At 35.2% G+C, this 27,077-nt stretch overlaps 2 protein-coding genes across 3 annotated transcripts in view; one reads left to right on the top strand and one right to left on the bottom strand.

Annotated features, from left to right (window-relative positions):
- Positions 1-5,849, bottom strand: part of LOC129254504 (N6-adenosine-methyltransferase catalytic subunit-like) — a 17,724-nt gene extending 11,875 nt beyond the window's left edge. The window contains exons 1-7 of the mRNA XM_054892967.2: positions 5,287-5,849; positions 4,231-4,379; positions 2,491-2,558; positions 1,681-1,813; positions 1,021-1,111; positions 572-648; positions 131-167 (exon numbers count right to left, since the gene is read on the bottom strand). Coding sequence (XP_054748942.2) covers positions 131-167; positions 572-648; positions 1,021-1,111; positions 1,681-1,813; positions 2,491-2,558; positions 4,231-4,379; positions 5,287-5,377 — 646 coding nt within the window. The 5' untranslated portion in view covers positions 5,378-5,849. The remainder of the gene's footprint in view (positions 1-130; positions 168-571; positions 649-1,020; positions 1,112-1,680; positions 1,814-2,490; positions 2,559-4,230; positions 4,380-5,286) is intronic.
- On the top strand, positions 5,188-27,077 carry LOC129254503 (arrestin domain-containing protein 3-like). Of its 2 annotated transcripts, none has more exons than XM_064114268.1 (7): positions 5,188-5,826; positions 9,284-9,418; positions 16,420-16,652; positions 17,716-17,898; positions 18,638-18,832; positions 20,089-20,470; positions 21,133-27,077. In XM_064114268.1, the coding sequence occupies exons 1-7, from the start codon at positions 5,706-5,708 to the stop codon at positions 21,360-21,362; spliced, it is 1,479 nt and encodes a 492-aa protein (XP_063970338.1). In that variant the 5' UTR covers positions 5,188-5,705; the 3' UTR covers positions 21,363-27,077. The 2 variants fall into 2 exon arrangements, with proteins under 2 accessions (XP_063970338.1, XP_063970346.1); XM_064114276.1 differs by lacking the exon at positions 5,188-5,826 and adding an exon at positions 6,622-6,711 and having other exon boundaries at positions 21,133-22,015.

The raw sequence follows: 27,077 nt of genomic DNA, 5'->3' as shown, positions 1-27,077 counted from the left end.
ATTGCATCAATGGAATTTGATCACATGACCCTCTGATTACAAGGGAAAGTCAAAAGAAGTAAACAACACCAAGACACTAATAGCACACCAATTACATACAATGTTATTATATAGATAAATAAAAGCTCACCATCAGTGTGTTTGTTTATTATTCTCCTAAAATGAAGCTGGAAATGAAAAGAAAGAGGAAAAAGTTAGAAATTAATAGAATTCTTAAATATCACTGTTCGTTCAATCATTAACATAGAATTTAAATACATTTTATCAAATTGGTTGTGAAATTTGAATAGAAAAAAAAATAGAGATTTGAAACAAGAATTGAAAAATAATAAAACATGACCAAAACAAGGTTTAACCTCATTCTGATATCCATAAATATACCTTCTGTTATAATCAAGCAGAGTATGCATATCTATTAAACAAGTAACAAACATTAAAAAAACATTTCTCCACGTCAAATAGTCTCTTGGTAAGGCCCAATGAAAACAAGTAGAAGCACAATACATGTTTGCATGTGTACATAATTATATTTTAAATATTTATAATGAAGACTTTAAAGATCAAATCCTACCTTATTACAATTTGATGCTCCAGAAACTTTTATGCATTCATCTCTTGTACCATGCGAACAGAATTCATGAACAGTACCTGACAATTTGAAGGAAAAGAATTTTAAAAATAGTAAGGTAAACAGAGCTAAAATTAATCGAAGCCCGCGATCGTTGATTGGCCTTTATCACCTCTCATCGGCTTTGGAGATTTGTTGTTTTATTTTCTACATTTCAATTTTTTTTTACCATTTAGGCAGTAGGGGCCTAAAATAGAAATGTACCCTATAAAAAAGTGGCCTTGCAACCAAAAATATTGACATTTAAGGTATTATTAGACTTCACTCCTATTAGCCTTTTTCCACACATGGGTAAAATTAAGCGTGTGGAAAGCTGTTTTGTTCCAAGCTCTTTAAACCGATCAGCTTTAATTTTTACCTATCTTTGAAAAAAAGTATGAACTTGAACAAACCTCCTTTTGACTTAAAAGCCTCCTTAATTGACTTCTCTTTAGCCGTTGGCATACTCAATAGATCATGTATCTCTTGTCCCATTTCTTTACTCTGTAAAAACAAGAATAAAATCAAGTTAATTTACGGTCAGCATGCATAACAAGTTTGTACTTGTTTCTGAAAATAGACTCAGATATACCTTCATTACATTAGATTTGAATAATCCTACCATTTCAGAATTTCTCCTATCTCTTGATTTATCATTATTACTATTATTTCAATATTAAAACTATTCCTTTTTTTTATTGGGGGGGGGGGAGGGGTACAATTTCATCTTACGATTTTATTGCTCTAATAATCTATTATTGTATCATTTGAAATAATTTCTCCCGAAAACTCAAAATAAATGATCTCCAATCAGTCAAAAGCAATAAACCTATGATAAAATAACTTCGAATTACACAAAATAAGATTCCATTTATTGTTGTACAATTACTAGTATTTTAAAATAAAAAGGTACAGAAACATCCCTAAAAGATGAGTACATTTGACCCATACAAATATATTTTCTATTATTCATTAATAAAGTTTTTTTTTGAAGTAATCTATTATTATCAAAACATATTTGTCAAAAAAATTATATGAACAATTAATAATCCAATAAGCCACCAATATATTACCTCTTGTTCTTTAAATGATGTTGAGGTAAGAAGGTTCTCTAGAGTTAGGTCAATAACCTCATCTTCTTTTTCTGATTTTACAGCTGACTGTTTGGCAGTAGAAGTAGGTCCAATATCCTGATCTGAATCAGATCTATGCACATAAAAATCAATAAATAATATAGTTCATAATGGGAGAAAGCTGGTCCATTTTAAGAGAGATATTAAGCATTGACTAACTTCATCTGTCATTTATTGTAATTTACAAAATTACTATTTGCGAGAATGCTAAACCTTGAAGGTAGTACAATATCCCCCTGAGTTTCAAATTGCTCACTCTAACACTCCTTTCTCAGAATGCTATATTTTGATCATGTAATCTTATCTGATATATATACCCACTAGAATTACTATGGTAAACCACTTTAATCTTTAATATTTAAAAGAAATATTAGGTCCCAAAATTGTTTTAAAAAAAGTACAGTACAATTCATTTCACCCCTGTTCTTAGACACAGATCAAAGACTTGAAAATTTACATCAAAATTGTTATCAAATAGTAGTTATATAATAAAAAAAAAAACTGAGCTGTAAATTTTATCCTTATAAAATTAATTGGTTTGGGCACAGATCTGATGCACAGTATCATAGCGGTAGAGGTAATGAAAATATTTGTTTGGACTTCTTAAAATAGGGTAAACAGAATATAATTGATAGATCCTACTTTAACCACTGAAAAGTCAATAGGGTACTGCATTTCTCTACTCATTGAACTGAAGTGATGCTTCATGTTCAGAGTGGATTCATTAAATCTTTTCCTTTTATGACTTACTCTTCTCTCTTTCTTTTCCTGGATTCAGTCCCATCAGAGATACCTTGACTTCCTGCAGGTACAGTACTCTGGTAAATTAAGAAGAAAAAATGAAATGAATAGTAAACTGATCAGCGACATACTTTGGAGGGCAGAAAAATAAAGAAAAAAGATAAGTAACACAGGTTCTTAAACCTGTAAATACAGTATTTCATTGACCTGGAAAAATCTATATTTTCTAACATTTACAAGATAATATAAAATCCTGAAACAGTAGTGTAACTGAGGAAAAATTTTCTAAGAAATATGCGTATGATCATTACAATGCAATTGTAAGTTTACAACACATGTTTGAATAAAAAATGGATAAAAATCAAAGGAACAAGTGTATTCTTACTGAAAGACCTACATGTACACTATCAGTAATTTGTGGGTCATGGGGCACAGGTGGCATCCCCCTTTGCCATAAATTTTGCAATGTGTCCCTCATTTTCAGACAAGTGCCCTTCTTTTTGAAGTAATATTTTTTTCAAGCGATTTATCTCTGAAACATGATCATTTTTTTATGAGTCACATTATATTTTTATCTTCTCAGCAATTTCTGTATCCTCTCATCTACAAAATATATATACTTCATCTATAAGGGATGTCATGTACCTTGTGTTAAAATGCATGATTTTATGATTTATTCCTATCAAACAACTACAGCAATGCTCTACAGAAAAACACCACCATAAAGAAAAACAATTATTCTTTACATTATCAGCTTTTATATTATCATTTGTATCTACCGCAAGAAGCTATAGCAAAAGAATGGGGTTTTTTCAATAAAAATTGACAAAAAATTGACAAATATCTACAAAATATCTTTTAGTGATCTATTCAGGGCCAGTACTACACTATAAACCAAGTAAAGCATCTTGCATATGGGCAATTTAAAAAAGAAATTGACAGAAACTTGACAAATATCTAGAAAATATATTTTAGTGATCTATCCAGGGCCAGTTCTACACCATAAACCAAGTAAAGCATCTTGCATAGGGGCAATTATATCTGCAAAATGGATTTTTGTCATTTATACAGAAATGTTCGCTGCAATGTAAGTTGTGTTTGAGTCTATGCCTCCAAAGTCTCTGATTGCACAGAAGGAAAATACACAAACTGATTTGATGTTTGGTGTGTAAAGAGTAAAACAACAAACTCAACCAATCTTATGAGCTGTGTTTGACAAGAACACCATTTTTTCCTTAAATATATCTATCGGGCCTATTCAACATCTACAGCAGTAATCATACATTTCCTTTGTTTAAAGGCAATATTGGATGGTTAAAATATAATTAAGGGTAAAGAATTTTTAGACTATGGTAGTACATTATCTTAGGAATCAAGCAAGACTGAATTTATTCTGAGAGTTATCAATATTTGACTGTCTTGTTCAAATACATTTTTCATTGATTTTGGCCTCTAGGGCCACTTCATAAAAATTTATTGTGGTAGTACATTGGGAATAGTCAGGTATTGCATTAGAAAATACATCAAACATTACAAATATGCAATGTCAGCAAAATCTGACTATGTCTACAATCAATTTTACTGCAAATGGTAAAAATAGATAACCATGTCTGCTCTGACTCAGTCAAGTAAATTGGGACTAGGAAATTGCTGCTGACTTCCAAGATTATAAATGATACGATAAACGATGAGAACACTATTCAGTATACTACCATAAATTCTAAACCTTCTTGACCAACTGTAGAATACCTTTGGAATAGGAACTGGAGCTGATCCATCTTCTTGTTTTATTCCTGTTTGTATTGATGAGGTACATGTACTACTACTCTGTGCAGGCACACTATCAGGTGGAATAGGTGAACTTGATACTTCCAACTTGAGTGAAACTGGTTTGTTCTCTGACGAATATAATTGAAAAAGGACATATCAATACAGAGGCATTAGAAACCACTACAGTGTGGACTTGTTTTCTTTATCTAAATCCAAGCTCATACAGTCATGTGGAAATGAAATATTCTTTCCTCTGAGTTTTCATGCATTTTCTTTCAAGAGTGAAAAAATTAAACAACACAGGGCTGCCAACTCTCACGCAATCTGCGTGAGTCTCACACAATTCACCCGATTCTCACGCTGAACCCCGAAAATAGAGAGAAAAAAGTTTATTAGCCTATATCGGATATTCAATAACATTATAACCCGGACAGGCAAAAGTTTCAAAGTTTTTAACCACACAAGCGCAAAGCTAAACCATCAATGCGAATTGGTTTCGGTTTGCTGCGCAAAGACAAGACATTGAGTTGCGATTGGCTTACTGTATCCCGTGTATGACTATATTAGTATATGAGAGCTGGTGACGTCGAAATTTTACTATGAAGCGGGGTTTTTGTGCGAGGCACAACAAGCGATCGAGTGTCAATGCAATGCCATGCTACTCAAAAGTTGGCAGCCCTGCAAGTGCAACATAATTTTTGCATTTTAATTAAAAAGTCGACATTTAACGTTATGATATTCCCCTTTCAAAAGCAAAATAATGAAACATGATTGAAAAGTTTCCAATTCCATTTTTTTCTACAAAAGAACATTGATATTTCACTTTCAAAAGCGAATCCAGTTTCCAAATGATGAAACATGATCGAACAATCAACCATCTTGACTCTTGAGTCACATAACCTTGGGAGGAAAATATATTTTTGTGATAAAATGTATGTATTAAATTAAAATCAATATCAGAATAATCTACGGTATGCCGCCTTACATAATTTTCAACTTATGGGACTACAGTCATGGCAGTCCTTTCCAACTCACCAGTTATTCCTGTTGTAATTTCCTTCCTTCGCATCAACTTGGCCTTTAAATCTTCTCTCTTTTTCTTAAGAGCCTCCAAAGTACTAGCCATTGTCCTTGATTGGCGATAAAGTGTTACAATAAGAGGAATATGATCACAGTATTGCCATTCAACAACAGTCTAATCCTCAGTTGGGAATTCAGCTCACATGTAATTTCAATAGCTGCGATCACAGAATCGTGATATCTGCATAAGAATTGCATTGCGCATGCACGGCTTGAAGAGAGGGATAGAGCGGCACCGCGGCGCGAGTGCGGATCGGATCGAGCGCGAGATCGAGAGGAACATGGGGAACCACCTTGGGTGTGGCCGTGACGCGATCTCTATCGTCAACAAATCATTTTGTCTTTGACTTTGGTCTAGCTAGACCTACTCAATAATGGGTAAATTGCAGGTATTTGAGGTTGTTTTCGAAGGTAGCAATGAAGTGTTCAAACCAGGGGATACCATCCAGGGACACGCAAGGATAGTTTTGACGGGAGAAAAGGGAGACATTCGAGGTAAGTATACCCAGTTGTTGTGTGTCCGGACAGGTTGTGTGTCCGGACAGGTTGTGTGTCCGGACGATCAATTTTAGAAAGTCATTTGGAAAAAATTACAAGCGAAGTTTCATCAATTTTTAGTACAAAACGTTAGGAAATATTATAAAGAACAAAACAGAAGATGATTACAAGTATTGAATTCATATTTTTAGTGTAATCCAAAGACAAAAAAGAAGGCTTCAAAAAGATAAAGTGTCCGGACACCCGACCCCCCATCCTACTAAAGTAGGAGGAATTGCCAATTGCCTTGGAACTAAGGGTATGGCTTGGTCAACAGGGGTATGGTGAGACTACCACATATCGACCACCTCTTTTGAAACCGACCACCTTGCGCACGTTAAAATTATTGCGTATTACTAACGATACGCACGGGAGAGTAGGCGCAGTGTCCATAGAAACGGTAAGAATTGATTTTACGAGAAAAAAAGAAGCAACAAGAAGTAAAAATTTAGTAGAATTAATCAAAATTGTATTGACCAGACCCAATTAAACCCCGCTGAAAAACCAAGAAATCCAATAGGAAACGGCTCTAGAACAAATATCCGTCGTCAATCGTTCAATCATGTGTCGGAGCTCGCAGTGGAAGTAGTGAGACGATCATTTAGCATGTTGACATCATAGAACTGATTTGGAAGAGTAAAAATATTTTGCCACCGCGACAAGAATCGGTCGTAAACTCAATGTACCGCGGGTGGTCGGTTTCAAAAGACGGGTGCAAATGAGCAAATGTAAAATCGTCGTATTCGTTGTTCGTCGATATATACGCGGATTGAATCGGAGTCGCCGAGCGAAACATGGGAATCTGATCTGCTCAATTTTCTGCACAAATGAGACGAAAACTGGGTAAAATTGATCGCAGATACGATGCTTAGAAGATTAGATGGTCGATAAGGGGTAGTTCCAACCATACTGCGGTATGCATGTCAGATCAGATCATCAGGGGCCGATTGCACGAAAGGGTCTTTCCAAGACCAAGGTCAAGGCCGCTGTATGCGGCATATTTCTTAAATGTATGATAAACAAATAAAATTTGTGAGATAGCATTTAAATCAATTTGTATACAATTTCAAGATATATCACATCATTTCATAAACAAAGATTATTATTTTTGTTTACTTTATCGGATGAATAAAATATGTTTGCAGGTATGGCAAGTTCCCCCAAGTCTGCGCATGCAGTCCCCCTTGTCTGCGCACATGCTTATCTGCGCAATTCTAGTAAAAGAAGATACGCAACGAACACAGACTTTACAAATGCAATACATAGACAGATATTCATCAAACAATCCGACTCAAAATATTGGAAAAATAATGAATTTTGGGCATTTCATGTGACGGCCTTAAAATGCAGCCTTTGTCATCAAAATCCCCGAATGGTGTGCAAAGTGAAGGGGTGCGCAGACATGGGGTACCATTTTTTTTTTCATTCTGATTTCTCCAAGAAAATCCTATATATTCTTTCAAATTTTTATGAGATATTTGGCACACTTTAATACTCCTAATATAATATCAGGAACATCATTACCGGCTAACTGAAAGATTTTGTGAAATAGAAAGAAATTCGTGTTAAATCTTAACTCATATACCGGTAGCTAGGTGCGCAGACTTATAGGGACCACGGTGACCATCATAATTTATTTAAGATGCGTTTCACATGGCGCATCATAAATGGGCGACACGGAAGACGGTTCTTGCAGCCTTATCTTGAAATAAGTCACCTCTCTTCTTGTGTGTGTCAGTGTGTGTGTGCGCTCTTTGTGTACATAGTCAATGGGAGATGGAGTGGTTACTTAAACCAGGATAATGCCGTTCTGGCAAAGACCCTTTCGTGGAATCGTCCCCAGGACCTCAACAAAGAGGTCCGCATTTCCTGGGGTCCAGCGTCAGCAGAGCTCTGTAGTGGTACTGTACTGGGGCCCAGGGGTGGTATTCTGAATTCTAATATCCATTTTATCTCAGAGTCAGATAAAATAAAATATTTTATCTTCGTTAAAATGAGTGTGATAAAATATCCATAAAATCTCTCCAAATTGGTATTCTGAGAACCAGTTTATCTTCATTTAATCTCTGTAAGACACATCTATCATGTCTATTTTTGAAGTAATATCCAATGAGAAAGTGAGAAACATCAATTGTTTTATAATTATAGCACTTTCATCTCACTCAACTAATCATTGATATCCATTCCGCCAGGAGGTATGGCAAAGGAGCAAGATTATGTCAATTTATTGAATTCAAATACGCTTGCACTATGCGCTAGGGCATTTTTACAGAGATTTCTTTTAAAAATATGACAATACTCACAGAGTCCCAATGTCAATATCGCATCATCACCAGCATCATTTTAGAGACAATTATTAGTCCAGAAAATATTATGAAATAATTCCTTATCATACAGGAGTAATGTTCAGGTATTATACTATTACTCTCAATGATATAATTTTTCTTTCAAATTTGTCTTCAAGCTTTTAGAGCTAATTCACTTAGAAACCATGCTGGATTGGACGACGCAGAGATAAAAGAGGCCCCACCCTATTTTAAGTTTCTTTTTAAGTTTCTTCTTCAAAGTAACGTGGGTACACGCACATCATCTGCGTAGCAATGGCTAGATACGCGATGGATATTTCTATGTAGGCTCTGCTCTGTCGCGTATAATCTTTAGATATGTAGATCTAATGAAGTTAAGTTTGCTAAAATTTCATATTTTATCTGAGAGATAAAATGTCATCTCAGAAAACCAATTTCATTTTTGAAGACAAAATGAAATATTTTAAAGATAAAATTACCTCAGAATACCTCAATACCACCCCTGGAGCAGGACATCAAGATAAAGTTCTTAACCCAATCAACTCTTAGTAACGGGGTATGCCTTAATTTTGACTTAGTTTAATATAAAGAACAAAGTCTGCACTTATCTGACTTCATTTTTGCTCCAGTCCAAAAACATGACCAATATGATTACAAATATCCAACTTATAATATGACTGATTGCTGAATCCTTCCCTTGAAAATACAAATGGATCCCCGGAAATGGATCTAAGTTTAAAAAAGAATAATTGCATCATGCCGGCGCATCTTCACCAATGTGCAATTCTTACTCCATCCATGGTAGTACACATGTTCCTAATGCAAATATAGTGATGAGTATTTTTTTTTAAGCCTAAAGGCCAATCACAGAATGAAAATTTTGCAGAAAGGAAAGACCTAACTGTTACTAGGTTTATGCATTAAACAAGAATTAATGAATACTTTGCTTTGCATATTCTGGTATACCTACAGAGCATATATATGTAACCAGCGGAATTGACAAAAACTTCATTCATGGAAATAAAAAGTGATAGAGTTACAATTTTCCTCGCTCCCCTTTTCTCTTTCTCCTCCCCTTTTCTCTCTGTCTCTCTCATGACTACATGCAGGTATTAAGGTAATATGCAAAGGCAAGTCCTACACTCACTGGACTGAAACACGAGGCTCCGGAGATCACAGAAGAACCATCCATTACACATGGAAAATTCCATTCTTCAAGCAAGAAGTCATTCTCCGTGGAGCAGGTTAATATTTCTTTGCATCCATTTGAATTTTGATTCATCTATAATTTATTTTTAATGGACATGTATTTGAGATACTCTCAAGCTCAGTTCCTTTGCTTCACACATATTTCATTTTTCTAAATGAATAAATTTTCTGATCATGTATACTTAACTATTTACTGATATGCATTGTCATAGATAAGAAATAAGAGAATTTATTATTTAAAAAATAATGTATCCATTTTAAAATGGCATAGCCTATGTGTGAACTTTACACTGTAAATTTATGTTTGTTTTATCAATATATAACTTGTTATTCATTGAATAAATGTTCATTGGTCTCCAAATATACAACAATTGCTGCCCCCCAAAAAAAATCACAGGCAGCTGGGCCCGTATTCCATAAACGAGATAAGCTTTTTGCTTAAGTCTTAGCAATTTGTCTTAGCATATTGCTTGTCTAAGAAATCTTCCCTAACGATATTCTATAAACTTTAAGACATTTGTCTCAAGTCAGACGATATGGCTAAGCCAAAGTCTCAAAGTCAAATTCTATGACCTTCTAAACTGCTGCAGGGGTGACTGCAACAAAATAGCAAAAATGTCATTGAAGTTGTTTTTTCTTAACAAGTTTGATTTTATTGAAACTAATTACAACCATTGTAGTAAAAGAAGAGCATTCATCACCCATATATGGTAAGAATTCTTTATTCAGATTATTCTATATTTTGTTAATTACCAAAACATTTCAATCCCAAACCGAGTGACTTGCACAGTTTTTTATGTATCAGTCCCATTCATTACTTTTCATGTATTGTTTGTCAAAATCTAAATGGGATAGGGTAGATTCCTCTCGACATCTTTATTCTACTTCAGTTGAAGTAGACCTAGGGTCTAAGGGAAAACATTTGTAACTTTTGAGACTAGTCTTGGGTCTAACATTAGGCCTAGATCTAGCCTAGGCCCAAGATCTACAACTAATATCCGTCTGTTTGGAGGAGAATTGAACATTGTTTTTACTTTTTACTTTCCTGAAGGCTGAAGCAAAAGCCAAAACGTAACTTTGTTAGTCTAGTGCCGTAGTGGAGCAACTGAGACTGAAGCTACATACTAGGCCTAGATCTAACGATAGACCTATATTAGTATTGGTCTAGGCCTAGAACATGCAGGACTTAGCCTGGCTTAGCCTTAAGACAGGGATAGATCTATCTAGATTTACATGTAGGTCTAGAATAGATCTGACTTAGGCCTAGACCAAAAGCTTCAGTCTCCGACTGTATTTTGGTTGTTCCGCTATTTTAGTATTACGAGTACGACACTAAACAGTCTAACGTTACGTTGGCCTAGTCTCACCAATGTGATATGACAGTAAATGTCAGAAACTTTTAAATAAATCCCCAGAAACGACGGTTATTCCTGTCAACAGTGCTAGATATATCGCTATGCATTGCTTGCCAACTAGGCCTATGCCTAAAGTTAGATCTAGTCCTAGTAGTAGTCTAGACATCTATCTAGATCTTCTCCTGCTTTAGGTCCATCTGTTTGTTTGGAGTTTTTATTTTATACATTTTGAATTTGAGGACTTGTTTAGATCTAGGTTTCCAGGACTAGAAAACAGGCCTAAACCTAGACCAACACTGGCAACAGCTCAGTCTAGACTAGGGCCTAGATTTATATAAGAATTTAGATCTAGGGCCTAGGCGGCCTAGCCTGTGCTTTCTTCTATTCATTCTAGATTTTATTTCTAGCCTATCCGGTAGCCCTAACGTTAGGACTGGCTGATCTAGTCTACTGTTTGATCTAGAAATCTCTAACCTAGGCCTAGATCTAGACTAAATGACTTACTCACTTAGACTAAAAGTTAGACCCTATCTAGATCTAGAACTATACCAATCTAGGTGTACATAGGGTCATAGTAATAGGTGTAGATCTAGAGACTTGTAGACTCTATCTCAATGTAGATTCTAGATCTAAAAATAGTAAATGTAGGCTAGATCTAGTCTAGTTCTACTCATCTAACGTTAGGCCTGAGAAAGGAAGTAGGCTAGGGATCTAGCATTGGGTTATTTCTAGGACTAAAGAATCTTGATCTAGGCTTAGATCTAAACTAGGGGCTGTAGTTCGAAATCTTGAGGTCTAGCCCCCCCCCCCCCCAAAAAAAAAAAAAAAAAAAAAAACTAGAACTAAGCCCTCAGCTACATGTAGTTCTCTATGTAGCCAAACAAAAGTTAGCATTGTCATTGACCATTGTCTTAATCTTTTTTGGCGTATACATGTAGTTATCATACAAACACATATTTTGATGAATGAGAAAATGTGTCTTGCAGATTATTTTAGCTCAAAACCTACATTTCATGGACATATAGGCCAATGTCATAAAATGAAGAAGTAGTTCAATACACATCATGCTGTTTACACATTTATTGATCTGATATGCTGTTACCATGGCAACAAATTTTCAAATATATGTCTTGCAGATCTACACCTCAAAATCAATGTGTGAGCCAACTTTTATAAGAATTGGTAAAACTAATAAAGGGATTCAAACCACAAGATTTTCACCTAATTTCTTTATATAATATGTTGTTACCATAGCAACACGAATTCTGATACAGGCAAAAGTATATCTTAGACATCTTCAACTCAAGACTATTGTGTGCGCCAACATTTTAGGAGAATTGACCAGTTGAAAACTGATAAAGTAATTCAAATTACAAGATTTTCATCTAGTTTTTGTTATTTTATTTGTTGCCATGGCAACGCAATTTTTTATAAAGGCATAAAATATACTTTGCACATCTTCACATTAAGACTAACGTTTGTGCCACATTTCATGAGAATTGATTAAAAACTGAAGAAGTCGTTGGAACTGCAAGATTTTTACATAATTTTTGCCCTAATATACCGTTACCTTGGCAACACAATTTCCGACACATGCGAAAATGTGTCTTGCACATCTTTACCTCAAGACTTATGTCTGTGGCAAACATCATGAGAAGTGGTTGAAATATTGTAAACTTGTTAAAACCACAAATTTTTCACCTAATTTTCGTTATTTAATATGTTGTTACCATGGCAACGCAATTTTTGTATATAGGCATAAAATATGTTTTGCACATCTTCACATCAAGACTAATGTTTGTGCCACATTTCATGAGAATTGGTTAAAAACTGAGGAAGTAGTTGGAATAGCAAGATTTATACATAATTTTTGCCATAATATACTGTTACCATGGCAACACAATTTCCGACACATGCAAAATTGTGTCTTGCACATCTTTTCCTCAAATCCAATGTGTGAGCCAACTTTCATGATAATTGGTAGAAAACCGATGAAGTAATTTAAATTTTAAATTTTGGCCATAATATACTGTTACCATGGCAACACTATTTCTGAAAAAGCAAAAAAAATTCTTACACCTCCTTACCTTAAGACCAATGTGTGTTCCAAATTTCATGAAAATTGGTTAAAAACTGAGGAAGTAGCTCGAAATGCAATATAGGTATGAATTCTAAAAAAAAATTGGCCATGATTTGTTGGATTTAAACGTTGTCTTAAAGCAATTAAGACAACTCACCACTGTCTTAAAGTTAGGGCAAAATTCTTAGCCATGTAGAATTTATGAAATACAGACTCTGCATATTTAAGAAAAGTTACTTAGCCATTTATCCTAAATCTGTCTTAGTCGCGCAAAAATTCTTAGCCAAATTCTTAGACAAAATTCTTAGCCAATTCTTTATGGAATACGCGTTTTGGCTAAGAATTTTGTCTTAGACAGAAAACTAAGACAAAATGCTTAGATTTTTGACTTAAGCATGCTTATCTCGTTTATGGAATACGGGCCCAGGGCCCGTATTCCATAAACAAGATAAGCTTTTTGCTTAAGTCTTAGCAATTTGTCTTAGCATTTTGCTTGTCTAAGAAATCTTCCCTAGCGATATTCTATAAACTTTAAGACATTTGTCTCAAGTCAGGCGATATGGCTAAGCCAAAGTCTCAAATTCTATGACCTTCAGCGACCTTCTCAATAATAAATTGCTGCAGGGGTGACTGCAACAAACTTGCAAAAATGTCACTGAAGTTGTTTTTTCTTAAAACTTTGGATTTTATTGAAACTAATTACAACTATTGTAGTAAGAGAAGAGCATTTATCACCCATATATGGTAAGAACTTTTTATTAAAATTATATATATTTTGTTAATTACCAAAACATTTCATCCCAAACCGAGTGACTTGCACAGTTTCTTTGTGTATCAGTCCCATTTATTACTTTTCATGTATTGTTATTTGTCAAAATATAAACTATAAATTCCTCTCGACAGTTTACTTTAACTTCAGTTTAAGTAGACCTAGGCTCCCTAAGGGAAAACTTTTGTAACTTTTGAGACTAGCCTTGGGTCTAACATTAGGCCTAGATCTAGCCTAGGCCCAAGATCTATAAAATATATGTCTGTTTTGAGGAGAATTGAACATTGTTTTGACTTTTTTACTTTCATGAAGGAAGGCTGCAAAACGTAACTCTGTTACACTTACAATGTTATTTAGTCTAGTGCCAGTGGGATGCCATACTTAGTGGAGCAACCGAGACTGAAGCTACATATAGTACATAGATCTAGACCTAAATAGTATTGGTCTAGGCCTAGAACAACATTCGGGACTAAGCCTGGCTTAGCCTTACTTAGCTTAGGACAGGGATAGATTTACATGTCAATGTAGGACTAGGCCCTATCTCACTATCTGACTTAGTTAGAGTTAGGCCTAACGTTAGACCAAAAGCTTCAGTCTCCATCTGTATTTTGGGTTTTCTGCTAAACTACGAGTAAGAGTAAGACACTCGACAGTCTAACATTACGTTGGCCTAGACCCCAATCTCACCAATGTGACATGACAGTAAATGTCAGAAACTTTTAAATAAATCCCTAGAAACAATGGATATTCCTGTCTAACAAGTTACAGTGCTACTGCTAGACCTATCGCTATGCATTGCTTGCCAACTACGTCTAAACTTATAATCCTGACCTAGAAATCTATGTAAAAAGTTAGATCTAACTAAGTTAGATCTAGCATTCTAGGCCTACTTCTTTTTTAGGTCCATCTGTTTGTTTGGAGGAGTTTTTATTATATACATTTTGGGGAGTTTGTTTAGATCTAGGTATCTACAAAACAGGCCTAAATTAAAACCTAGACCAACAGCTCAGTGAAAGTGACTCAGTCTAGACTGGGAGCTAGATTTATATAAAAATTTAGTTAAGATCTAGGCGGCCTAGCCTAGTATGGCTATACTTTCTTCTATTCATTCCAGATTCTATTTCTAGCCTAGCCGGTAGCCCTAACGTTGGCTGATCTAGTCAGACTAGTCTACTGTTTGATCTGGAATCTCTAACGTAGGCCTAGATCTAGACTTAATGACTAAGACTAAAAGTTAGACCCTATCTAGATCTAGAAGTAGAACTATATCAATCTAAGTAATAGGTCGAGAACTAGAGTAGAGACTTGTATACTCTATCAAAATATAGATTCTAGTTCTAAAAAATAGTAAATGTAGGCTAGTCTAGATCTATTCATCTAACATTAGGCCTGAAAAGGGAAGTAAGCTAGGGATATAGCATTGGATTATTTCTAGGACTGAAGGATCTTGATCTTTGGCTTACATCTAAAGCTAGGGGCTGTAGTTTGAGATCTAGAGGTCTAGCCCTCCCCCATCCTAAAATTAAAAACGATAACTAAGCCCACAGCTACATGTAGTTTTCTATGTAGCCAAACAAAAGTTAGCATTGACCACTGTCTTAATCTTATTTTGGCGTATGATATGTTGTTACCTTGGCAACACGATTTCTGATACAAACAAAAATATTCTCGCACATTTTCAACTCAAGACTGATGTGTGTGCCAAATTTCATGAGCATTGGTTGAAAAGAGATGAAGGAATTCAAACTACAAGATTTTCACCTTATTTTCGTTAAATAATATGTTGTTACCATGGCAACACGATTTTTGATACAGGCAAAAATATGTCTTAGACATCTTCAACTCAAGACTAATGTGTATGCCAAATTTTTAGGAGAATAGACCAGTTGAAAACTGATAAAGTAATTCAATCACAAGATTTTCATTTATTTTTTGTATTTTATTTGTTACCATGGCAACACAATTTTTTTATATAGGCAAAAAACATGTTTTGCACATTTTCACATAATGACTATAAATGTTTGTGCCACATTTCATGAAAATTGGTTAAAAACTAGAGAAATAGTTGGAACAGCGAGATTTATACATAATTTTTTGCCATAATATACCGTTACCATGGCAACACATTTTCCGACACATGCAAAAATGTGTCTTGCACATCTTTTCCTCAAATCCAATGTGTTAGCCAACTTTCATGAGAATTGGTATAAACTTGACTAATGAAGTATTTTAAACGGCAAAATTTGGGCCATAATATATTGTTACCATGGCAACACAATTTCTGAAAAAGAAAAAAAGAACAAAATCTTCCACCTCCTTACCTTAAGACTAATGTGTGTTCCAAATTTCATGAAAATCGGTTTTAAAAAATGAGATAGGAGCTCGAAATGCAATATAGGTATAAATTCTAAAATTGTGTTGGCTGAAATTGCCTTGAAACTACAACAATTAAGACAGCTCACAACTGTCTTAAAGTTAGGGCTAAATTCTTAGCCATGTTGTATTTATGAAATACAGACTCTGCATATTTAAGAAAAGTTACTTAGCCATTCATCCTAAATCTGTCTTAGTCGCGCAAAACTTCTTAGCCATATTCTTAGACAAAATTCTTAGCCAATTCTTTATGGAATACGCGTTTTGGCTAAGCATTTTGTCTTAGACAGAAAAATAAGACAAAATGCTTAGATTTTTGACTTAAGCATGCTTATCTCGTTTATGGAATACGGGCCCAGGTACTTAACATACATTTCTGTTCTGTGAATAACCAATTGGGTTAAAAATATGCTCCTTATTATTTCATCGTTATTCTTGACATTTCTTTTGCAACTCCAGGCAAGAACAACCAGGCAGCGAGCAGAATGAAACTACCCATGGGAGATCATCGCTTCCCGTTTCAATTCCAGTTACCCAGAGAGGGCCTTCCACCACCGTTTGAAGGCACGTGGGGCTGGGTGAGATATTATATCAAGGCCACCATAGATAGACCATGGAAGTTTGATCATAAAGTTCAACGTTTCTTCAGTATCTGGACTACGAAAGACCTCAATTTGCTGCCTAATATATTAGTAAGTGTATCTAGAAATTCTTGATATTGGTATATTTATAAATTCAACACAAATGTTTCAGAGGCATGTCTTAATGTCACCAAAAATGTGGTCCAATCAATTTTTTTTATAAACCAAATAACATGTGTTGCCACTTTTTAAACTTAATTGTATATTGTGTCCCGTCTCCTTTTATCTTTCTTTGTGAATTGCCCCCTTCCCCATCCCATTAATAGTGAAAAACCTGTTAATTTTACTTGTCAGATCATTTTTGGGACTGTAATGTTTGGATAGTTTCAAAGGTATGTGTAAATGTGTGTATTTATATTCTAATAATAATAAACAGTTCTTGTATAGCGCATATCACGATTATGAATAATGTCTCTATGCGCTTCCAAAGGACTTGGATATTATTACCCCAGCTGTAGCTTGGCAGCCGTAATTACTAAGATTACAGCCTGATTACAGATTCTAGTGCCTGAGTAAAATGATTTGTATTACCTATAGATATGCTTTTATAAGATAGTGTTGTGAATCCATTACTTAACATAAAGCGATCTTGTTGCTATGGAAATGCTTTCATTGGGGTGACACTTTTCGCGCGAAATTTGAAACCGCAGCGTAGGCATTCTACACCTGTCGTATGTGGAGTAGAGCGCTCAAAATGTGCGTAGATCGCTTCCCAATATTGGTTGTGTCCTCACTTACGCTAAAACCAGTTTAACGAGGCAAAGCGATCGTGAGAACTACATCGCGAGGTGGATTTCTGAACCAGTTTGGAAGATCGCTTTCAAGATTGCTTCGACCGTTCTCACTACACGTTAAACTAGTTTCCAGTAAACTAGTTTTAGGAAGGTAGTGAGAACGGTGTCCTTGTCATTTCTTTAAACCATCTAGTACATCTCAAAACCATGACCGGTCAATCGAACTAGTCATTTACTAGTGTAGTCACTTTCAAATTTTCCTGTTAGGTAATATAAATGCCCGGTCACCTGGAAAATTTCAACCAATCATTTGATTGAGTTTCATATCCCCATTTTATATTTATAATTGTTTTTCTTGATTTGAATTTCATTATTTTCAGACAAGTCCAGTTGGGATCACAGAAAAGACTGTTTGTTGTCTGTGCTGCGAATCTGGACCAATCAACGTCCGTGGATCTATTGATAAGGGTGGTTACGCACCGGGAGAGAATATCCTTGTTACAGTAGAGCTCAATAATCAGTGTGGTAGAGAGTTAGTCTCACTCAAGGCTGCACTGATACAGGTTAGTGAAATTTATCTTGTTTGATAGTTGATAGGTATGACAAGCAAAGATTGAAATGAATAGGAACAGATGAAGTTACATGTACACTTACACTGTGCTTTTCACTTTAGGCCCAAAGAGCTTACAATGACTTACCTGTAAATTGTCTTCAATTATGTAATTTTAAAGTTACAAACTGCTATATGTTTTTGATACTCTGATGAACACATGATGTGAGATGGAGAGGGTCACCCGCCCACCTAACGGTAAGTACTATGGTGGGTGTACACTAACTCAGACAATTCTTCTAAAACTCTGGTGACTGGTTATTACACGTTTTGTTGACGGACAGAAGTAATAGTGAAACGTGAAGAAAAATGTTTTATGAGATTGAATATCATTCAAGAAAAAGATGTGTTAATTTTGAAGGATGGAAACATTGGATTAATTTAAATGGTGTTTTTTCTCATTATTAGGGTAATAATATTTCATGTTTCTGTTGATCGAACTTCCTGAGAAATTTAAATATTACTTTGAATTTTACATTAGTTATTTCATGGGTAGGATTATAATTCAATTTTTTTGCAACAAGGATATTTAATGTAAACGGAAAAGGTTTTGCATTATATTAAAAAATAATCATATTTGAATTAGACTTCCTCCAGTGGAAGTGCTGCTTCAAGATGCCGAAGATGAATTCTATTGTCGTTTGTGCCCATGGAGCCTTATTTCTTTTGTATCTTGTTTTGTATTGCTTCAGAAATCTCGTTACCATGCCAAACATGGAGGAAGCACTCACACCCGTAAGAACACCAAAAAGATCTGTGAGATTTCGTTTGACGACTGTAACGCCCAGGAATCAATGGTCTTTGAGAGGAGACCCATGGCCATTCCACCGATAGCTCCTAATTCATTTGAGAACTGTCCAAACATTGAAGTCATGTACCATGTGAAGGTGTGTATACATAGGCCCGTATTCTGAGGTCTGGTTAAACTTGGGCCATGGTTTAACTCTGTGCTAAAAATATGGAAAGCCAAATATGTCAAATTTTTTTGTTTACATTGTATGTTCCTTAAAGGGATGGTCCGGGCTGAAAGTATGTATAGCTAAATAAATAGATTAGAATTCACTGAGCAAAATGCCGTAAATTTCATCAAAATCGGATAACAAATAACAAAGTTATTGAATTTTAAAGTTTAGCAATATTTTGTGAAAACAGTCGTCATGAATATTCATTAGATGGCCTGATGATGTCACATCTCCACTTGTTCTTTTGTATTTTATCATATGAAATTAGGTTTATTCAAATTTGTTCCTCCAAGAACTAGAAAAATTGGATTGACAACTGAATAGTGCATTAGATATTTATTGCTGCAACTTATTTCATTATAAGGGAGACATATTAATCACACAAGTATGAAATAATGAAAAAAATATGATTTTATGTAATAACATAAGAAAACGGAAAGTGGAAATGTGACATCATCAGCCCACTTAATGAATATTCATGACGACTGTTTTTACAAAATATTGCTAAACTTTAAACTTCAATAACTTTGTTATTTGTTATCCGATTTTGATGAAAGTTTCGTCATTTTGCTCAGTGAATTCTACTCTATGTATTTAGATATAAATATTTTCAGCCCGGACCATCCCTTTAAGCTCACTAAACTCTTTCATTCTGCTATAGTGAGAGAGAAAAACTTATACATTTATTATTCCCAGACAGTTACGAATGATCTGAGTGAAAGATGAGATGATAAATTGAACCTGTGTTAATTGTTAGAGATTTGTGTCACAGATGGCTGTTGTTAAACCACAATGAGTTTCATCAAGCTGTTCGTAAAGTTACGCACAACTTTATGCATGACTGGAACATGATCTTAGGTCCTAACTCAATGACATAGGGATATATCACTTGGCACAAGAAATGGTACCAGTCGTGCGTAAAGTCATTCGTATCTTACGAACAGCTTTATGAAACACCCACCAGGGGGGGAGTTTCACAAAGATTTAAATATGACTTGAGTCGCAAATGCAGACGTGTACGTGATATACAACGCGCGATCTTATTGATAGATACGCAGTAGTGCGCGTCCTCATGACACGATCTGACCAATGCGGTCAAGCTTTTCATACTATATTATTATGGTAGCTTGTATCTCAGAGGTCAATATAAATTTTGAGTTTTGTTGTTGTTATTATAACAGATAGAAGCAGATGTCTCAGGCACACCCATCGATGCAACCGTTGAATTACCTATAATCATAGGTACAGTACCTGCCTTACCTCACTTGGTTCAACAAGCTCAAACAGGCTACCAAGCCCAACCAGGCTACCAAGCCCAACCAAGTTATCCAGCCCAACCAGGTCATCCAGCCCAACCGGGTTACCCAGCCCAACCTGGCTACCCTCCCCAAGGTGGTTACACCCAACCTCAGCCACCTCAACCAGGTTACCCACCACAAGCTGGCTACCCACCACCACATGCCGGCTACCCACCCCAACCAGCCGGTGGTGCATCCGCGCCACCTGCTCAGTTTGGTTACCCTCCTGATCAAGGAGCGTCTCAATATCCACCTCAGTCTCCAGGTAAGTCTTCCATCCGTTGTACACAATGCGATTTCAGTGTAATGCATAGTTACTGTAGAGCCTAGTTTATTGATTTCTTCTTCTTCTTCTGTAATAATCTTCAAAGGGCTCCGCAGCCTCAAAACCTCAAGTCTCAAAGATGAAATTAAACTCGGATGGACGCTACGAGGAGGAATGGGTATTTTCAATGAGATATTTCTGTCGTATGTCTCAATGGGTTAAGTGATTATACCTTCTTCGACTATGGCCAAAGGAAACAAGTGATAAATGTGACATTTTCTGTAATTAAAAGCAAGACACTAGTGATTTCAGGATGAATCTAGTGATCATAGCAGTAAGACGTTTTCCTATTGCATTTAAGGTAAACAACATTTGCTCCCAAACTCTAATTTGTGTGTGTGTGTGGGGGGGTGTGAGTGTTAGTAATTATGTCCTCTGAGATTGTTCATGATGTGTAGGACATAAAATGATGTTCTCTTTTCAGCATTGTGTAATATCTTCATTCTTGTAACCTTCTAAATTTGTCTTTTATCTGTACAATCATGGAAGTGGAGATATTTTGTTTTTGGTTAGAAAATGATACCAGCATATTTAGAGTTGTAATTCCTGATTACAGTTGTAATATGAGTTGTGTCCATATTGTACCCTTTTTTTTGCTATAGTTTTGCCTCCTCCAAGCTATGAGATGGCGGTGGAGGGACCAATCCAGATAGAAGGCAAGAAAGGAAATTTTGGGACCACGAGCTACGCACCAAGATACCCCTACTACAACCCAGGATCAATCTCTCCGCCTATCCTATCTCAGGATCCGAATGCTCCTGTCACGACCCAGCCTCAGTTCAGCCAACAACCAACACAAGCAGAAGAAATTCAGGTCAAATTTAATCCTTAGAGGTGCCCCAATGCTTCTAGGATCCTTTGGGTCCCTGCATTTAAGAGCAAGATTCGTTATTCGGAAGGTTTGAAGACTCTGAAGGTTTTTTTTTCTTCTGAAAATGCTAATTGCATTGCCATATACCAAGATGATTTTTAGTCTGAAAATGAAAAAAGGTTTTTTAGTCCGAAAAATGTGCCAGTCAAATATATTGATGTACACACGCGTGATCCAAAAAACGTGTTTAAAGGGGTGTTATTGCAGTTTTGGACGTGGGCCGCGCGTGCACTTGTTAAGGGTATCAAAAAAAAAAAGAAAAAAAGGGGTAGTTTTGAAAGACTAGTCAATGGTCAATTGCAAGGTCAAACGTATGTAGGGTATTTTTTTTTTCAAAAGCTTTTTTTTAAGACTAGCCAAACGTGTTAGGGTATGTTTTTTTTCCCCAAGCTTTGTCCCCGGGGTCATATTCTGGCGACAGCTTGTAAATAAAGCCCACAAAAAACTTGTTTAGGGGGTTATTTTGCACACAGAGAAAAACTCATTTAGGGAGTGTTTGGAAATAATTTGGCCACGTGTAACCCTAGTCTAAACTAGACTTTTAAATAGTAAATAATGATATATGGGATTTGTAATGCACCAAATCCACTCGGCAGAGTGCTCAAGGCGCAGTGAAAAAAGGAAAGAAAGAGAAAAGTACAAATATATTAATAATAGATTCAGGAACAATTAAGAGTAGGAAGCATTGAATACCGGTAGATATGACTGTCTTAAGGTAACGTTTAAATGTGTCCATGGAAGTGCATTCACGGATAACCAGGGGAAGAACGTTCCAGAGAACAGGGCCAGCCTGAGCAAAAGCCCAACCCCCCATGTCTTAACGGATATGGGAATAACTAGGGAACCAGAGATGGATGAACGTAGGAACCTGACAGGAGTGTATTTGTTCATTAATATTAATATTACAATCACACTTCTATGGAATGCTGGTTTTCATAAAATTTATCTCATATTTAAGGCAATTATAATGTATCAATTCATTAAAATCTATCTAATTTTTCTATTTTTCTCCCCATTTCATTCCTCATTTGATTTTTTTTACAACTTGTTGCAACAGGATGAGGATAATTTGTACTTGGTGAATGAGTTGACAAGTGGCACTCCATAAAAGTGTGTTCTAAGTAACTTAACGATGGCTATCAATATACCACCCAATGAGTTTATATCAATTGTTTGATAGAGCAGTGATCTTGTGCTAGGTGACTCACATAAATCTTTGTTACTAGGTCCCTTAGTGAGGTTTTACAGCCATCAGTCCTGTGGTCTAATACTTTCAGTTCTACAGGTGCTTTCTTAGCCCTCAGGTAAAACTCAAATTGCTGACCAAAATTTCTGTATTGTATTCCCTTGCCAATGCCATTATGCAGGCCTGTATTAAGTTATAATTGTTTTGATCACTGTCATACTGTTATGTAGAGTAGAGGTGCCGTGGTTCAGTTGATAAGTCTCCGGTCTTTGCACCTTAAGGTACCAGGTTCAAATCACTGCGGTAGTGATAATGTCTTTTGGCAGGACATTAATCTACATTTGCCACACTCGATCTAGGTAAAGTAATAGGGTACCTGGCAGGTATCAGTTCTGCGAAATGCTTGTGCACTGTAAGGTTTGCCCGACTAAAGCCAGGGTAATAATATCCAAAGTAATATCCAGGGTAATTCCATAGCTATAAAGATGTTAAATGACAATGTGATGTGCACTGTACAAGTCTGGATCTTTATTATTATTACTATCATCATCATTATTGTCATCATCATCATCATCTACCAAAATGCTTTGTGAATCAGAAATGGTGCATATAAGTATTTGCACAAATCAGATCAAATGATATGTTAGTACTGTGAAAAGTTTAGATTTATGTAATATCATACTTCTCTTTTTAAATGCCTTTATTTTCATATGCTTGTTATAATGTTTTAATATTTCATATTGTGCATGAATGTCATAGTAATCTAAAATCATGATATGAATATATTATTAGTAGCCTACTTAAGGTCAGTATTTATCTTGCCTTTACCAGTTTTCAATCTACTAGTAATTTCTTAGTGTTTAAAATAATTTGATGTACTGTGTAATATATATCAAGTTATTTTCTATCTTTCATCAATACATACAATAATTACTTGTGTAGTATTCAGTCCTGTCTAATGTGTGTTTAATGATCTATACATAAACTATTTTCCGGATGTATTCTCACTTGCTTTGAGATGTATTCTACAGTAAACTTAAATTACCCGCTTCAATCAATGAGAGGTACTAGTGACTTTGCAAAAGGACATGAACTCCGTGGCTGGAAGCTTGAAGCAATAATAAGTTCTGCTAACTTGGTGATACATTAGCTTCCCAAGGAAGCAAGTCAGCATCTAAGGCCACACAAACTCACAGTGCGTGGAAGAAGTTTCATGAACTCCCTCCCTTTCTCACCTCAAGGGTAGCCCCCCAAAGTAAAAGGGAAATTGCATGATGCCTGAGTGAGGAAATGCATGACCTATGGTAGCAAGACATGGGCAACAAAATCATCAGCGAATTGAAAAGGCTGAGATGGGGATGGTCAGATGGATGTGCAGGGCATCGTTATGTGAGTGAAATTCAGATGTCATTTATAGATGTGAAATCAACACCTTGTTCTTGCCAGTTAACTATTTCAGAGTGTTCTTTACATTTACTCTGATTGTGTCAGTAGAATAATACAATTACCTTGAAGCAAGTCCTGATTATTACCCAGTTTAAATGAGAGCAAACAGGGATTGATTTCAAGTGAATCATACTTTCTGAAAAGACTGATTTTTATGCAAATCAGACAGTTCACATTTTAATATCCCTACTATACTTTGTCAGTTTTCAACCAATGCTCATGAAATTTGGCTCACATATTGGTTTTGAGGTAAAGATATGCAAGAACATTTTTGCATGTGTTGGAAATCATGTTGCCATGGTAACAAATTGATCTTGGGTGAAGATGGGCAAGACATATTCACTCTGTGTGTTGGTAGCAGCAGAGGGCAGGGGTATTAATCACAACTTCTATTTTACAGTGTGAAAATAAAACCTTACCTTTTTTTATCTATCATATTTTAATCTGAAGAATATTACAAAATTATGATATTCTCACCAAAGAGGTTTTTAATGTCAGTACTATTTTGAAATTTTCATTATACTTTTTAATTCTTATGGCAAGCCACTATCAGACTTGCCTGTGTTCACATAGGTGTAAAGTTTTTTTTTTAGATGGAATGTTATGATATGGTCTGTACTATATATTTTTACTTTATATGTATATATGATGCTGATATTACTTCTGTAAGGCAAAATTTGTTGTGTAAATAATGTCATTACTTTCTCTTCTACTGGCTGAATTATGTGCTAAATCATTGTTATACTCTAGTATGCCTTGTGCCACTTATCGTGTATACATGCTGATAGAATGTAGTCAATTGAACTATTCTGTTTTAAAATGTAAGCTTTACAGATTAAAAATATAGTTTGTGGGGGTGTTGTGATCTAGTGGTTATGACTATTGTCTTTCAATCAAAGGACTAGGGTTCAATTCCAAGCCATTGCGTGTTTACCTTTAGCAAGAAATTTACCCACAATGTGCTGCACTCAACCCAGGTGAATTGAAATGGTACATGAAGAGCCCATACGGATATTGTACAGATATATTGTATGATTGTGGCAAGGAGATTGTGAGGTTATATGAATATATTCTAATACAAAATCCTAATATCTTTCATGGCTACAATCTTAAGGTTTTTGAAAATTTGTGTAATCTTGTGCTAAACAAAATCATGATAATTGTATATATACTAATGTTTGTATGCCTACCAAGGGTGATCATGTGATTAGAGTTATATGATCAGTTAAGGGTCACTCCATGATGAATGTAGACCAAATGTAAAGATGGCATTAGATGTAATTTAGCAGATAATGAATATGCAGACTGTTAACTACATGTTCATGAGAGCATTCTGCTTTTGAAGTGAAATAACTTGTGGCTAAAATCTTTCATCAGTTAATTAATCCAAAACAAAGAGAAGATAAGGTTAAATTTATGTATTTCGGAATTCAAGGTCTATCAATACTATATAAATGTGCGCAACTATTGTTTGTGCTATCTATGATTGCGATGTCTGTTGGTTTCATTAGAGATCAGCTTGGCTTGTGTCATCACATCTGGTTATCGTGTTGGGTAATCACGTCTACCCGACCATTCAAAGAAAGGTCCACCTAAATTCCCGAAATGTCGTGTCTAGTTTACCCGACTATTTGAGAATTTCGCTATAATTGTCACGAAACATTGAGTAAAGTGGACCCGACCTTTCGGCTTTATAGTTGACCACTTCCAAATGCATGAAAGATAATGCATTACGAGTGAAACATAATATCAGACTGCAAAATGCTTTTGTGCATAATGTAAAAACAATGGATGGTACGAAATATACTTTATTTGTAGTTGAAAACCTTTTTTTTGCTTGTCATTTTTTTTCTGGCAAGAAATACCCAAAATTTGTGGTTGAAACCTATTTTTTTTCTTGTCAAATTTTTGGGGTACGAAATATACTTTATTTGTAATTGAAGACCTTTTTTTTTTGGTTGTCAAATTATTTTCCTTTGAAAAATTTGCCCACCCCCCCTTTTGGAAAATCCTGGATCTGCCCCCGATTCAAATGTATCATGTACAAACAAAAGACAGGCTGAACACAACTGAAATATAGCTACATGTAATAGGCTAGCCATGAATAATTTGATAAAACAAAAACAAATTGTTGAATTAAATGCTGACATGACATGTTAAGGTCATATATGATATTGATGCTTCTCTTACATGTATGTATGTGCTTAAGTATAAAATGGAGAGACTTATTTAAAGCATGTAGGTATGTTTGGGTAAATCTTAATATTATTCATTTTAAAAGTTGAATTTATTGTCAGATGAAATGAAATAGTTTATCACAAAAGACATATGTTCTTTGTTTGAAAGATGAAATCTGATACGACATCAGGTATGCCACCAAAGTATTTTGATGGGGGGGGGGGGGGGGGTGTGAAAAGAACTACTTAAAGTGAAAAAAATCTTGATTTTTTTTTCATTTCTTTACAAATCTCTTGAAAATCATATGTTCCCTACTCCCCCTGTAAAGCCGCCCATGAATTAAATGTCTTGATAAACAAAGTCAGTTCCCTGATATTAGAAATTATGTTTTTTTTTTTTTTTTTTTTTTTTTTGGGGGGGGGGGGGTTGTTATCACTTCACAAAAATTGAATCAGGAAAAAAATTCTAGCTAAAACAATCATGAACAGTTTTTGTATGCAACATCTTTGATTAAATGTGATGATTTCTGCTTGTTTATTATACAAATATGATTTGTCTAAAAAATTCTTGTTGAGGCTAACTTTGAAAGTACTTGATTTGGTGCTCTTTAGTGTGATTGTTGTCACAGTGATATACATGTATGAACCTTGACAACTATTCCATTCTTTCATTAGTTCATATCAGTGTCATATTTTTAGAGATCAAATACATGTACCTTTCTTTTTAAAGTATATGATATTGAATAGCACGGAATTACACGTTAATTCTTTTTTTTTTTTCAGTTTCTATACTATCATAAATCTGTAACATGTGGAATACATGATTTGAACTTTATTAGTAATAAAAAATTGCTGATATTAATCAAA

This window comes from Lytechinus pictus, chromosome 2 (genome assembly GCF_037042905.1).
Source record: "Lytechinus pictus isolate F3 Inbred chromosome 2, Lp3.0, whole genome shotgun sequence".
In the NCBI taxonomy this organism is placed as follows: domain Eukaryota; kingdom Metazoa; phylum Echinodermata; class Echinoidea; order Temnopleuroida; family Toxopneustidae; genus Lytechinus; species Lytechinus pictus.
This window is presented reverse-complemented; position numbering and strand designations above follow the sequence as displayed.